Below are 12,170 nucleotides of genomic sequence, written 5' to 3'. Positions count from 1 at the left end.
ATGTATTTTTAAGCCTTTTGATGTTTCCAAGGAAAACGAAGATTTGTCTGAGGCTCCTACATGATGTGTGTTGAAATTGAGGAAAAAAAAAAAATCACACCTGAAAGATCATCTCTGAATGAATGAGCTTGACCCACTGCCTTCTGCCATGATCCTGTGTTTATGGGCTATGGAGACTTGGATAAACACATTGTTACATTTATAATGCTGAGAGGAAAATGGCTCTTCCTTTGGGACCTCTCCCAAGGAAGGTGTCTCTGAAACATAGACAATGATTTCACCTCTATATCCCATCCTTCCGCAGGGAAAAGTCCCTGGGGCAAAGCTCACCTTTCTGGAGGAGAGGAACTCCATGCCCCTGGCCACTTGGAAGCTGTATGAAATCAGGTCCTCCATAGTGAGGGGCAACTTGTAGAGCTCAGCGGCATCTGCACAGGTAGAAAACAGTTTGTTGCAAAGATCACTCATGAGGCAGTTATTTTCCCCCTCTCTTACTGATAAAATTGCTCTCATAAATTCAGTCTTCATAGAGTCATATTTGAAGGTCAGCCCACTGTCACTGGAAACAAAAATAGTGCTTGCTTTATACCCCACACTCTGGACACTGCTGTGTTTTCCCCAAAGATAAGGAGCAGTCAGAAGAAACAATCACACATTTTCCTGTCAGATTTAGTAACCCTGGAAATAATCTTTTTTTAAATCTTGTACCCTCTGGACATGACCCTGTGAGTGTCTCCCACGGATGTTTATTAGGGTGATAAATGAGGAAAAAAATTTCAGGGATGCACAGTATGTTGTAAAAATATCACAGACCATGTAGGGACAGGAAGGAATTAATACCTACCCTCCTCGTCCTCCTCCGCATTGCTCAGACTTTTATCTTCCTGAAACCCAGAGCTTGCAAAGCTCTCGCTGCTGGTAACACTGGCCAGCCTTTGTTTCTTGTCTTCCACTGGCTCGATACCCTTTTTGTCTTTCATCAGCTCTTCTTGCAGAGAGGGGTCCTTCAAACAGGCAGAGAAGAGATACAACATCAGAGGAGTAGGAGAGAAGCCAGTCGCTTCTTGTTTGTACCAGGAGAAGATGCTCGCCCATGGCACATGTGGTCTCATCTCCCCTTGGGGTAGGGACCCAACGCCATGTGGTGGGGCTTTGCATAACTCTTGGGTGGACGCTTGCCCCAGACTGCGGCTCCTCTCAGCCTAAGGACATCTGAAAGGTCCTTTATTTTCCTCTTGGAGACAAGGAGCACGGTGGTTGAGTTGAGAAGAAATGGACACAGTGCAGATGTCCCAGCCCTACCAAACTAGTGTTGGCTTTTGCTCTCAGGCTGCAGAAGCACTTGCCTCTGAACAGCATTTGGCACAGGGCTGTAAGCCCAGGTTTCCAACAAGAAGCAAAAGTACTTGAAATACAGTTGCTGAAGGAAGTGACTGGCTGTTGTCGGTTTCTTTCACCTAATGCTTTCGTGCAACAGTCAGTGGCAGTTTAATGAGACACATAAAACACTGCTTGGAAAATGCTTTCTTTGTGATCTGGAGAGCACTCTAGCTGGATGGCCAGGCTCCTCCATGGCCATCTCTCTCCCCTGCCATGCTCCATCCCCCTTTGGAACAGAGAGGGCTGAGAGGGCTACTCCTCAGCATGCTCTACCGCTGCATTCACAGGACCTTTGTCAAAAGTAATGAGATGCCTCTGAGCTCTTGGCAAGGCTGAAAAAGGATTTTGAGCACTGCAGCTCTGGAGTCAGGTTCCTAAATGCCACCTCAGATCTTTTAATCCTCTGGGGGATTTGGCTGGATGTACAGTCAGGGGCATAGTTGGCACATTTAGGCTCAGGTTTGTAATAAGAAACAGGCAGCAGATTTGATTCAGAGGGCTGTGAGATGTGAGAACAAGACTTTAATCTCTTTTCCTCTGGGTAGTCCTGTTCCTCATACAATAAGAAGATTATTGTCAAATCTCTGAACGTTAGGATGTTGTGGAACATTGGCTCTAAATGGCATTATTTTGTTTGTGTTCCCAGCAGCGCTGAAATCAGTGGGCAAAACCACTTCCTTCAGCTTCACTGACACGAGCCTCCGAAGTGACCCCACGCTCAGCAGGAATGGGTTTGTCAGCAGAGGGGCGAGAGCATGTGAGGACATTTTGGATAGGATTCACTTCCTCCCACTGGAGATGGCTCTATCCACATTAATCACAGCAGGCTCCTTGCATAGGCAAGCGGGAAAAATGAGCCCTTTCTTAGTGCATTACATCCTGCATCAAAATTTAAAGCAGGTCAGGTGAACTGCACCCAAAAGCAGTTTCTCCTTTGGTATCAGAGAGGCTAAGGAGGCCAGTGCAGAGGGTGACATCTGCATCCTTGTCATGCTAGGTGTGATGAACCCTACCTGAGGCATCTGCCTCCTCACCTTGGTGGGGCTGAAAAAATTCCTCTTGCTTTTCAGATAGTTCGACAAATTCCCGTACTTGCAGTATTCAACAATCACCATCAGAGGCCCTGGGAAAAAAGGAAGTGCATTTTAAGCATCGTAAAGTAGTACGTGAGAGTTCTAGTTCTGAGAAGATGAATAATCTTTCATACCCGTAGAAACGTGTCCTAAAGAAGTAGAAAGCTGTTTGGAGGACACTGGACATGCGAGCAAAAACAGCACAGTTTCTGAAAGGTAGGGATGGGCCTAATTTTGAGTGCTGTGTCATGACCCTGGGTCCTGAGGGACCCTCTGTTTCCTCTTCGGTCAGTCTGAGTTCAGTTTGGAGTCCGGCAGCCCACACATCGTCACTGAACTAAAATAGGTGACATATCTAAAACAAATGACCACTCTCACTGGCTCTTTGATTTTCCTAGTGGAATATCGTGAAGGACTTTACAATTGTTCCCTTGTGACTCATCACTAGGAGCAAACAGCTGATATCCCTTGCTCCCAGTCTGTCCAGATCATGTTTAACCTGAGACTTAGCACTGGAGTGGGTGAGATAAAAGACAACAAGTGGCTACTTATTCAGCGTGGTCCTATATTTGCTCTTCTCCTGTTAACACCCGAAGAGAGTTTAAGTAGGGAAAAGGATAATCACTTCATCAAATAACGAGATCTCTTTCTCTCTTCCTCTTTTCTCACCGAGCACAAGATGAGCTCCAATATTTCAAGTTAATAATTGGACCTCTGGATGGAAAGCAACACTGCCAACTGGCTGCTATGGGAAATCATTCAAACCATTTTCAGTGCAGTGCATATTTTTTACCTCCGTTTTTTGTGCAGGCTCCCAGCAAATTCACAATATTCAGATGATGGCCAATGTGGATCAGGATTTTGAGCTCAGTCATCAGTGCTTTGTACTCACTTGCTGTGGCCCCTTCTGTAAATGCAAAACAAGGTCAATGTGACAGGGCAAAGAATTGGTCCTGGTGAGCTTTACCACTTACTGTCATGTTCCACTGAAATAACTTTCATTAACAAATGCATTTCACATGCTGATATTAGTTTCTGTTCCTCCCTGCCAAGCATCCTCTTACTTGCAACAAAACCCATAAAAAAGTCAGGCAGTCAACTTCCTCCCAGTAGACTCTGATATATTTAGAAATGAAAGAATTTTTCACATGTTTTGTAGTTGCAGCCAAAAAAAATGAATGCAAAAATAAAAAGAGGCTACAAGAGTAAAATTAACTCCATCTAGAGTAGTTTTTAGCTGACCTGACTTCAGCCAACGAACAGTTATATATTAGTCTGAATTAGTTAACTTCCCAAGGAGCCAGTGGTAAAAGCAAGGCATTTCCAGAGGCTGATCAGTGCTGTCACCTGTTCAGAGAAGGGATGAACCACTTTTTGGAGAAGCTCCTCTGAATCTGTTGATCACACAAGAAGCCTGGAGTATTAACATAGACTGGACACGTACATTTTAAATGGTTGAACGTAGTGGACTACATCTTTCTCTTTCTGGATATGATCAATATTAATAGTAACAGCAGTGATGTAAGAAATCTCACAACTAAATATAAAAGTCTCTACTTAGTGTTGAGCAAAATTTTTCATTCTATCCTAGCAGTATTCTTCTGCAGAATTTTGTTTTGGCAAGAAAACAAGGAAAAAGAAACAGAGTTGTTTTTCATAGACCCAAGAGGACTAAAAAACTTGAGTGATGCCAAGAGTGAGAACTATCTGGTGAAAAGAACCCAGAGTCAGGTCTTAAGGGGCTTGGTTTCAACATCATTTTGGAAGCAGATTTTCGTAGTTACCCCCCCACAAAACTCATCATCTAATCAGTAACTCACTATTCAGCTATCCCACCTTGTGGGAGTTCTGCATGTACAAAGCTCATGAATGCCTCCGTAGTTCCTGGATAATCAGGTGAGGACACAGGGCATGAGACAGATCTTCCCTATCTTCAGTTAGGGAAAAGTGCCCAAAAGTGAAGAGGCCTGAGGAGGACGCAGTCACCATGGGCTCTATTCACAGGCAACAGAACTAAATAAGTGCCCAGAACACCAAACTGGGGGATCTGCCTGAGGATAGGATGAATTGTTCTCATCACTGACAACAAAGGGAGTTTGAGCTATAAACTCAGAAACAAGAATCTACTCTGCACGCGCATATGTGAATCCCACCATGAAGGATTCTTGCAGCTGCCATCTGCTCCCACCTGTTCTAGGAGTACCCCTGCTATTTTGGTGGTGCTGGCTGGCACAAAAAGCCTGTAGATGTGCATAAAGAAATGCTGAATGTGGCAAACCACTGCTGGATATTCAATGAACTTCTCTATCTGTGTGTTGGCAAAACACCTGTTACCCAGGGCCAGGCAGTGACCCAGATGGCAGGCCTCCACTGAAACCAGTGACATGGACACTACTGGTCCTCTACTGCAGAAGTTATGCAGGACCAAAGTTTTTAGTTTCCTCCCATTTCCCAGAGATGCTTACTGGAAGATAGTTGCTCCTTGGTATTGCCAACAAGGCTTTTCTGTGCTTTTGGAACAAGAGAGAGGAGGGAGGTTTGCAACCTTGTCAACTAAAAATTTCCCCCTTGGGGACAATCCTGGAGTTAGGAGTAGCAGGTGCCACTTGCACAGGCTCCCCAGTGCCCTCTTTAAATTGATTAGAGTCTTTATCCTTCCTGCTCCAATGATAAAAATGGCATAGAATGACTGGGAGATGATCTCACCTTGGGATGAGCACTGGTGTATAGAAATCTCATCACCCAGCCTGGGTATCAGCATCCTATCACCATGTAATGAGAATGCAGGTGGTTCAGAGAAGACACACCTGCTCAGCAACTCAGATGTTTAAACTGCTCAATCTGTTTAGCTTAATAGAAGGGCCTTCATGTAGAAAAACTGCTGGGCCTATCCTAATAGAGAGTGTTAGAATGAGAAGCTAAAGCCAGACAGATGCAAATGAGATACAAGGCAGTTGTTTTTAACAACAAGAGGATTAATCATCAGAACTAATGACCAAGGATAATGTGGAAGCTTCCACTCGAGTGTCTTCACATCAAGGTGGATGCATTATGGCTCAGCTAAATTCCATGTACTGTGCTCAGTGCAGGGTCAATGCAGCATAATGGCTCAACACAGGATACACAGTAGTTCCCCACTCTGATCCCAGAAAAGTCACTTTATTCTTTCTTTGAAGTAGTGGAACAAGATTTTAGAAAAATCAGACATCTGGGTTCTTGATACATCTGAAACTTTCTCCTGTTCCACATGGCAATTTATCTTTTCTACTGTGGACATCTTTATTTCGGAGTTCTGCTACTTGGATGGAAAATCCTGGTGGCCTTGAAACTGAAGGTGCACATTTTGGATGTTTCAGACAGTAAGGGAAAGGGGTAGCATCGCACAATCTTGCTTTCAACAGAATCATATTAAAAAATGAAATGTGGTATGATAAAGAGACATAATTTTTTCCAGCCCAGCTTGGCAGCGAGATACCTTTCAGCATTTTCACAGCAACAATTCTGCATGTTGGTGATTTCTTAATTCCAAAAGCAGATGCCTGTACCACCTTCCCGAAGGCCCCATGTCCAAGCGACTTTCCTGAAAATAAAATAGATTGGAGAGAAACATTCTTGTAAAGAAGAAATTTTGTCAGCTAATGGATTGATAAATAAGGAATTGGAAAAAAAAAGTTCTTTACAGTGAGTCCTACATGTATATTCCTAACATAACATGAAGTTGTTTTGGTATTGTTTGGTGGTTTGGGTTTTTTTTTTTTTTTGGTTTTCAGTGTTTTTTGTTTGTTTAACATAATTAGACAAATCAGAAGGCACGGAGTCACTGTAGGGAACAAGGAAAATGACTGAACATGATGCTAGGTGAATACAACCATTCCGTGGATGAACACTGTCTTCTGACCATATTGTTTCAATCTAGCTCTGCCCAATTGTTGCCCCCATTCTTGAGCGTATCTGTGCAGGATGCTCTCCCCTAGTAAAACCTCATAGCTGGAGATAAATGGAGGGTGCTGAGAAGCTATTCAAATTAGACCTTCCATTTGCAAAATAAGATATGGAGGGGTTCAGTGAGATTCAGTGGGAAGGGACCAGGAGTGACAATTGTTCATAGAATCATAGAACAATAGAATCACAGAAATGTAGAATCATAGAATGGCTTGGGTTGGAAGGGACCTTAAAGTTCATCTGGTTACAACTCCCTGCTTTGGGCCAGCTGCCATCCACCAGCTCAAGCTGCCCAGGGCCCCATCCAGCCTGACCTTGAGCACCTTCAGGGACGGGGCACCCACAGCTTCCATAGGCAGCTGTGCCAGCGCCTCACCGCACTCTGAATGAAGAATTTTCTCCTAACAATAAGTCTCCTCTCTTCTAGTTTAAAGCCACTGCCCCTTGTCCTACCACTGTTAGACAGCGTTAGGCTGTTTCATGGTGGGTAGGATGCTTCTAGAACAGCCATTTGTGGCATGGTATCACTGTCACGCTGAGCAGACCTTAGGAGAATAATCCAGGGGCCCTTGAAAGAATGGGGCAGGCAGAATTGACTTTGATACCATACTCACACAGACAGTTCTGATCAGTGAGATCTTGTCAGTCAATTCATTAGCAAAGAATGTTACAGCCAGGCAAGTCACTTAGACTGCATTTGTGCTTCACCTTCATCAGAATCCAAGTACCGACATGTCTAGCCAGTGTGTAACAGCAGGCTTTGTCGAGCAGAAGAAACGAGCAGAAAATGAAGTCCAGCATTCCACGAAAAAAAAGCAAAGGAAAAGCTGTGATGCTGAGGCCACATTTATTTCTCAGCTGTGCACCTGTGACACAGCCATTTTCACAGGGCAATCTCTTTTCTCTGTGGTGGGCATCTGGAGCAGAAGAGATGAATCACTTCAAAGGGGGCTGCTTATGTGGCTTTGACTTGGATGTCTACCTTGTGAGACTCTGTAGCTGTGAAAAATCAAACCCACCCAGTCACTCACAAGAAGAGAAAAAGAATTGCCTCGAGTTCTAAAATAACTAGATACTACCTTTTACATGCGTAGCATTTCTAAGTTGCAATTCTCAGTCAATAGAAGGCGAACGGCATGTTACTAAAGCAATGGAAAGATGAAATGGAATACTCAAAGCAAAAAACCCTCTAACATTTATTTCCTCTTAAATGTGCAAGAGTGTTGCATTTTTTACAGTAAATAAAAGCAATGAAGAATTTAATCTACATGGCTGAAAATCACCCTCAGAGTGAGCCTTGGTGTGTGAAAGGCACTGAGTTTCATACACAAATACAAGTGGAGCAGTACGTGTTTGAAAATCTGTGGTCAACTTCTGTTCCAGTTACTGCAGACAATTCCTTCATTCAGCACAAAGATCAGGGAAGAAATGTTAAGACAAAGTTCTCTGTTTTCTTGGGAATTGATGTTCATCTTTAATGTACTGACTGCTCATGGGTTGTACCAGGTGAGCTTGCAGATTGAGATGATGTAAAACCCACTGTAGCTTCATTTAATCCATAACTTCAACAGTTTCCATTGCTGTTAACACTTCCCACATCAAGATAACCCATGCAGTCACTACTTGGAAAACACACATGTTGGCTTATAACACTCCGCAGAGCTGCCAACCTTTTATGAAGGAGAATGACCACTGGAAACACCAGTTCCTTCTCTAAACAGCATTTATGATTTAATGGGGAATGGTTATAACACTTAATGTATTGCTCTTTGTTACTCTGCTATTGTTTTATATCATGCTAAATCTTAGCACAGAATAGGCCTTCTCTGACTATCCACTGCATAGCTCAAATGCTGTAGTTGATTATGAACACTGCATAAAGGATAAATGTAACACTAACAGATTGTCCTTGCAAGAGCCCCTTCTGCTGTCACACAGTAATTATGAAATTGTTAAACAGAGCAATTAAACAGAAGAATATGAAGATGGCCACCTGAGCAGCCAACTTGTCCCAGTCCTCCAGCAGCTACCATGGCCAGGTTCAGTGTGTGCTATGAAGCGTTGCAGCATTTGCATACAAACCAAGGAAGTTCAGTGCTCTCCTTACACTTTCTCCAGCTGACTTCAGTTTCTTGGTGGAACTGAGAATCCATTGAAGTGAACCTTTCAGTCAAAGAATTTAGGATCAGAAGGTTTCTATTTCCATACAACCTTGATAAGGTTCTTCAATAGATGTCTGGATATCAATGTGTGTGAGTAGCTGGACCAGAGGAATCAGCAAAAGGCACTTGCAAGTTCCATGCTCCATGGACGAGAGCAGAGGCTCAAAGATGTGCTCATTGCTCAGGTCCTTGGTTGTGGTTTCAGTCATCTGGGCTTCACTGTTGGTGGCTCCCTATTCTCCATTGTGTGAGTACAAGGGCTTGGCACACAAAGGAGGATGGGGACAGTGTGCCTGGCACAGCAGCTGAGTGTGGGGACATGGTGGGAGCAGGGCTCAGGGAGCCATGTGCCTGACCTCATGCAGAGTGGGGCAGAGTCTGACCTCTGGTAGATCAGGAGCGTCGAGCCCAAGATCAGCATTTATGCTGATGCAGCATTGTACTGACCACATTGAAAGTGATTTATAACACCAGCATTCTTCTGGGTAATGAAAAGATGACATTTAGATCTCAGCCAGCCTAATCTACGTGGAATGTTAATTACATTGATTTCTGTGGTGCCCATATGGTATTTTCTCTAACATATGTTGCTGTGCATGAAGGGGGAGTCCTGTCACACAAGCACTGCATCACACCTGTGGGATGTGTGTGTTGGAGGAACACAAAGCAAAGGAGACATGGGCTAAAAGCAGAGACTTGCTGCAACAAGCACATATCTTTGAGGATAAGTAGGTGGAAAGAGAAAAACATGTATCTGATGCTGAAGGAGTTGCATTTCTAAGTAAAAATGTTTATAAAAAAACACAGAGGCATATTTTGCTCATGAGATGCTGATCCTTGGAGACTGCCAAGCATATTCAAAGGCTGAGCCAGCTGCCATGTAAGCAGGGCTTGCACTTATATAATGTCATATGCTGTGCATACCTGGCTTCACCAAATCTGGTTCTCATTCATTGTCAGCATTCTTTATTTGTTTACACCAGTTCTTCCACTTCTAGCTCGTTCTCTGGACATCATTCCTCACCTCCAGATTCCAAACACCAGCCCTGCAAGATGTAGGTTTTTCTTGGTGTTTACATTCCATTTCTGCTTGATTCTTTCCATGGGATTTACACACAAATAAAGCATCGTGTAAAGCAGAGATCATTCCATCTGCACATCAAGATCTTGGTCCGTCGTTACAAGAAAACTATTGGAAGACTGAAGGCACTCCAACGCAAGGTTATGTTTCAGCATTCCCAGAATTGTGTACAACAATAATAAATGACTTATCCACATCTGGTCACCTTGTGCCTTCTATCAGGCGAATTAAGTGCAATGCTAATTTTACTTATGTTTTAATTATCCATGGTCGCTGATCCCCAGGAGGCAAGAAGAGTCTGTTATGGTTTTTAGCTGAATGCTGAGGTTTTCTAGCCCCAGCTGTAGGACCCATCTGATGCATGCCTGAAGGAACAAACAGTACTATAGCAACAGGCTGAGTTTACAGCTGATTTTTTTTTAAAAAGTATTGACCCTCTTGCTAAAGTCCTTGTGGTTTTTGGAGGGGCTTCTCAGCTCTGCAATCTGGTCCCAACCTTCCTACCTCACAGCCAGCTCTAGGCTGGGCTTAGCAAGGACATAACGCTCCTGAGTCTGTGCCTCTCACTGGGGCGAGTGAGTTGCAGGTTCAGGGTTTGTGAGGGTATTTATTTGTGTGTGGATTGGTATGTCACATTCCTGCACTTTATGGTGTACTGACAAGAATGTCTATAAATCTGTGGCACAGAGGGAAAACAGAGACGGTGGGCTGGAGAGAGGAGAAAAGGAAGAAACTGGGAGGGGAAGGCTAGAAGGACTCATTTCTGCATAGGCATTTTCCAGTTCAGTGTGTAAGCAGGGAAGAAATTTACAGTAAACCTCAAAATACAGAAACAAGGAAAAGTCAAATAGACACAGTCCGCTGTGATTCAGCCACAGGGGATGGGGTGCTCTGCACGGAACCTGCAGGACATGGTGCTGCATGTCCAAACCACATCCAGCACCCATGGTCACATGCACAGCTCACCCAGCAGCCACACACCAATGTGCAGAATGCCAACATTACCTAACTTCAGTCGTTCCCGTGCAATCTCCCACTTGCTGGCGTCATAAGGCAGACGTTCACATTGCTCATCTAAGGGCACTTCGTCTGGATCCATGATGATCGACAGGTAATGATTCATCTTCGTTTCAGAAAAATAAGGCTACAAAACAAGAATATTCCAATATGAGAAGCAGGAAAACAGCACCCGTTGGCAGCTCTCTCTTTGGATAAGGGGTTCCCGGTTAATTCTGTCTGTGGAGTGGCACTGAACACAACAGAGGGTTCAGTTATGCTACCTTTGGTTTATTTCAAAATTGCAAGCCTTTTTTTTTTATGTAAAAGAAACTCCTTCCTCTCTCTTTCCTCTATGGATACATCATGTGATACATCAGTTTCCTCAATCAGTGTGGGTCTGTATTAACATATGCTGTTACGACACAGACCCTCTGCATAATCAGAATTATTTTCTTCACATGACTAAAAGTTGCTGTTAAAAATCACTTTCCTTCATGATTGTGTAAAGTGGCCATATGCAACAGATGGAGTTCATCTGCCTGTGTTTATTGTTTCCATATGCCCGGCAAAGATAGGTCATATGTGGTTACAAGTTGTGCAAGAATGGTCGCCAGGAAACTGATGTTACACATTTCCAAATCTGTTCACAAATTTTTAGATTTTTTTCGTTTCTTTGGTGTCATTTCTAACAAGTTCACTGAAATAATGGGATTTGGAGGTACTCATCATTACCTGCATTCAAACACATTATTGGAAATGAATTTTCCAGGAGCTCAGTTTCTACTGAACAAACAGATCACCCGCTTCACAAGAGAAATGTTAAGGAAAGTTGAACCTAATCTCAAGGTTTTCTGCAGTCCATTGATTTCCACTTTGAAATATATTTTCCTTTAAAGAGCACTGAGATTGGCACTCTAACCCACTGGACTTTTCTCGACACACAAAGCGCTGATATTTCTAGAGAAAAAGTCTATTTGCTTTAATTTTCTGTCTATAGGATGGAATTTATGGAAAATCTGTTGACTGAGGCCACTGACATTGCTTTCCCTAAGCACATGGAAATGGCACGGAGATACATGCGCAAACACACACACACACACATATATACACTTTCTTTATTGCTCTTCTCACTGCCCTCTGTGGCTTTCAACTTTCCTCCTCTACAGCTTGGAAATACATTCCTAATACTTGCATTTCCAGGCATTTCTTGGATATTGCTGGCTTTGTCTGCTTTGGTTGCAAATGTAACTAGATTAAAATGACAGTAGCTAACAGCTCCTATTGCAGTTGCCTTTCATCATCTCACAGCTAGTCCAAGGAGGATTACAGTGGTGTTCGGACAGAAGTCACGTGGCACAGAGCCTGGCTCCCAACCCTCCATTGTGCCTGGGTGGGACCTGGATAAGTGGGATATAGATGGAAAAAGAAGTACATGAAGTGTTCCACAAAACAGCATCTGTTAGTAGGGATGTGTGTCTGACTGCTCCTACGGGTCTCTTTAGAAGAACTTTTGGGTGGACCCATGCCCAAAGA

The 12,170-nt window shown here is 43.5% G+C and overlaps 1 protein-coding gene across 1 annotated transcript in view; it reads right to left on the bottom strand.

Annotated features, from left to right (window-relative positions):
* The window catches only part of FLT1 (fms related receptor tyrosine kinase 1), a 103,918-nt gene that overhangs the window by 12,622 nt on the left and 79,126 nt on the right, over window positions 1-12,170 (bottom strand). Inside the window, exons 17-22 of the mRNA XM_085216089.1 lie at window positions 10,644-10,782; window positions 5,929-6,033; window positions 3,247-3,360; window positions 2,415-2,503; window positions 845-1,004; window positions 331-428 (exon numbers count right to left, since the gene is read on the bottom strand). Of these exons, the coding sequence (XP_085072215.1) occupies window positions 331-428; window positions 845-1,004; window positions 2,415-2,503; window positions 3,247-3,360; window positions 5,929-6,033; window positions 10,644-10,782 (705 nt within the window). The remainder of the gene's footprint in view (window positions 1-330; window positions 429-844; window positions 1,005-2,414; window positions 2,504-3,246; window positions 3,361-5,928; window positions 6,034-10,643; window positions 10,783-12,170) is intronic.

The sequence above is a fragment of the Meleagris gallopavo genome, chromosome 1 (assembly GCF_905368555.1).
Source record: "Meleagris gallopavo chromosome 1, MGAL_WU_HG_1.1, whole genome shotgun sequence".
In the NCBI taxonomy this organism is placed as follows: domain Eukaryota; kingdom Metazoa; phylum Chordata; class Aves; order Galliformes; family Phasianidae; genus Meleagris; species Meleagris gallopavo.
Note: the sequence above shows the minus strand (reverse complement) of the source record. Positions and strands in the feature narration are given on the sequence as shown.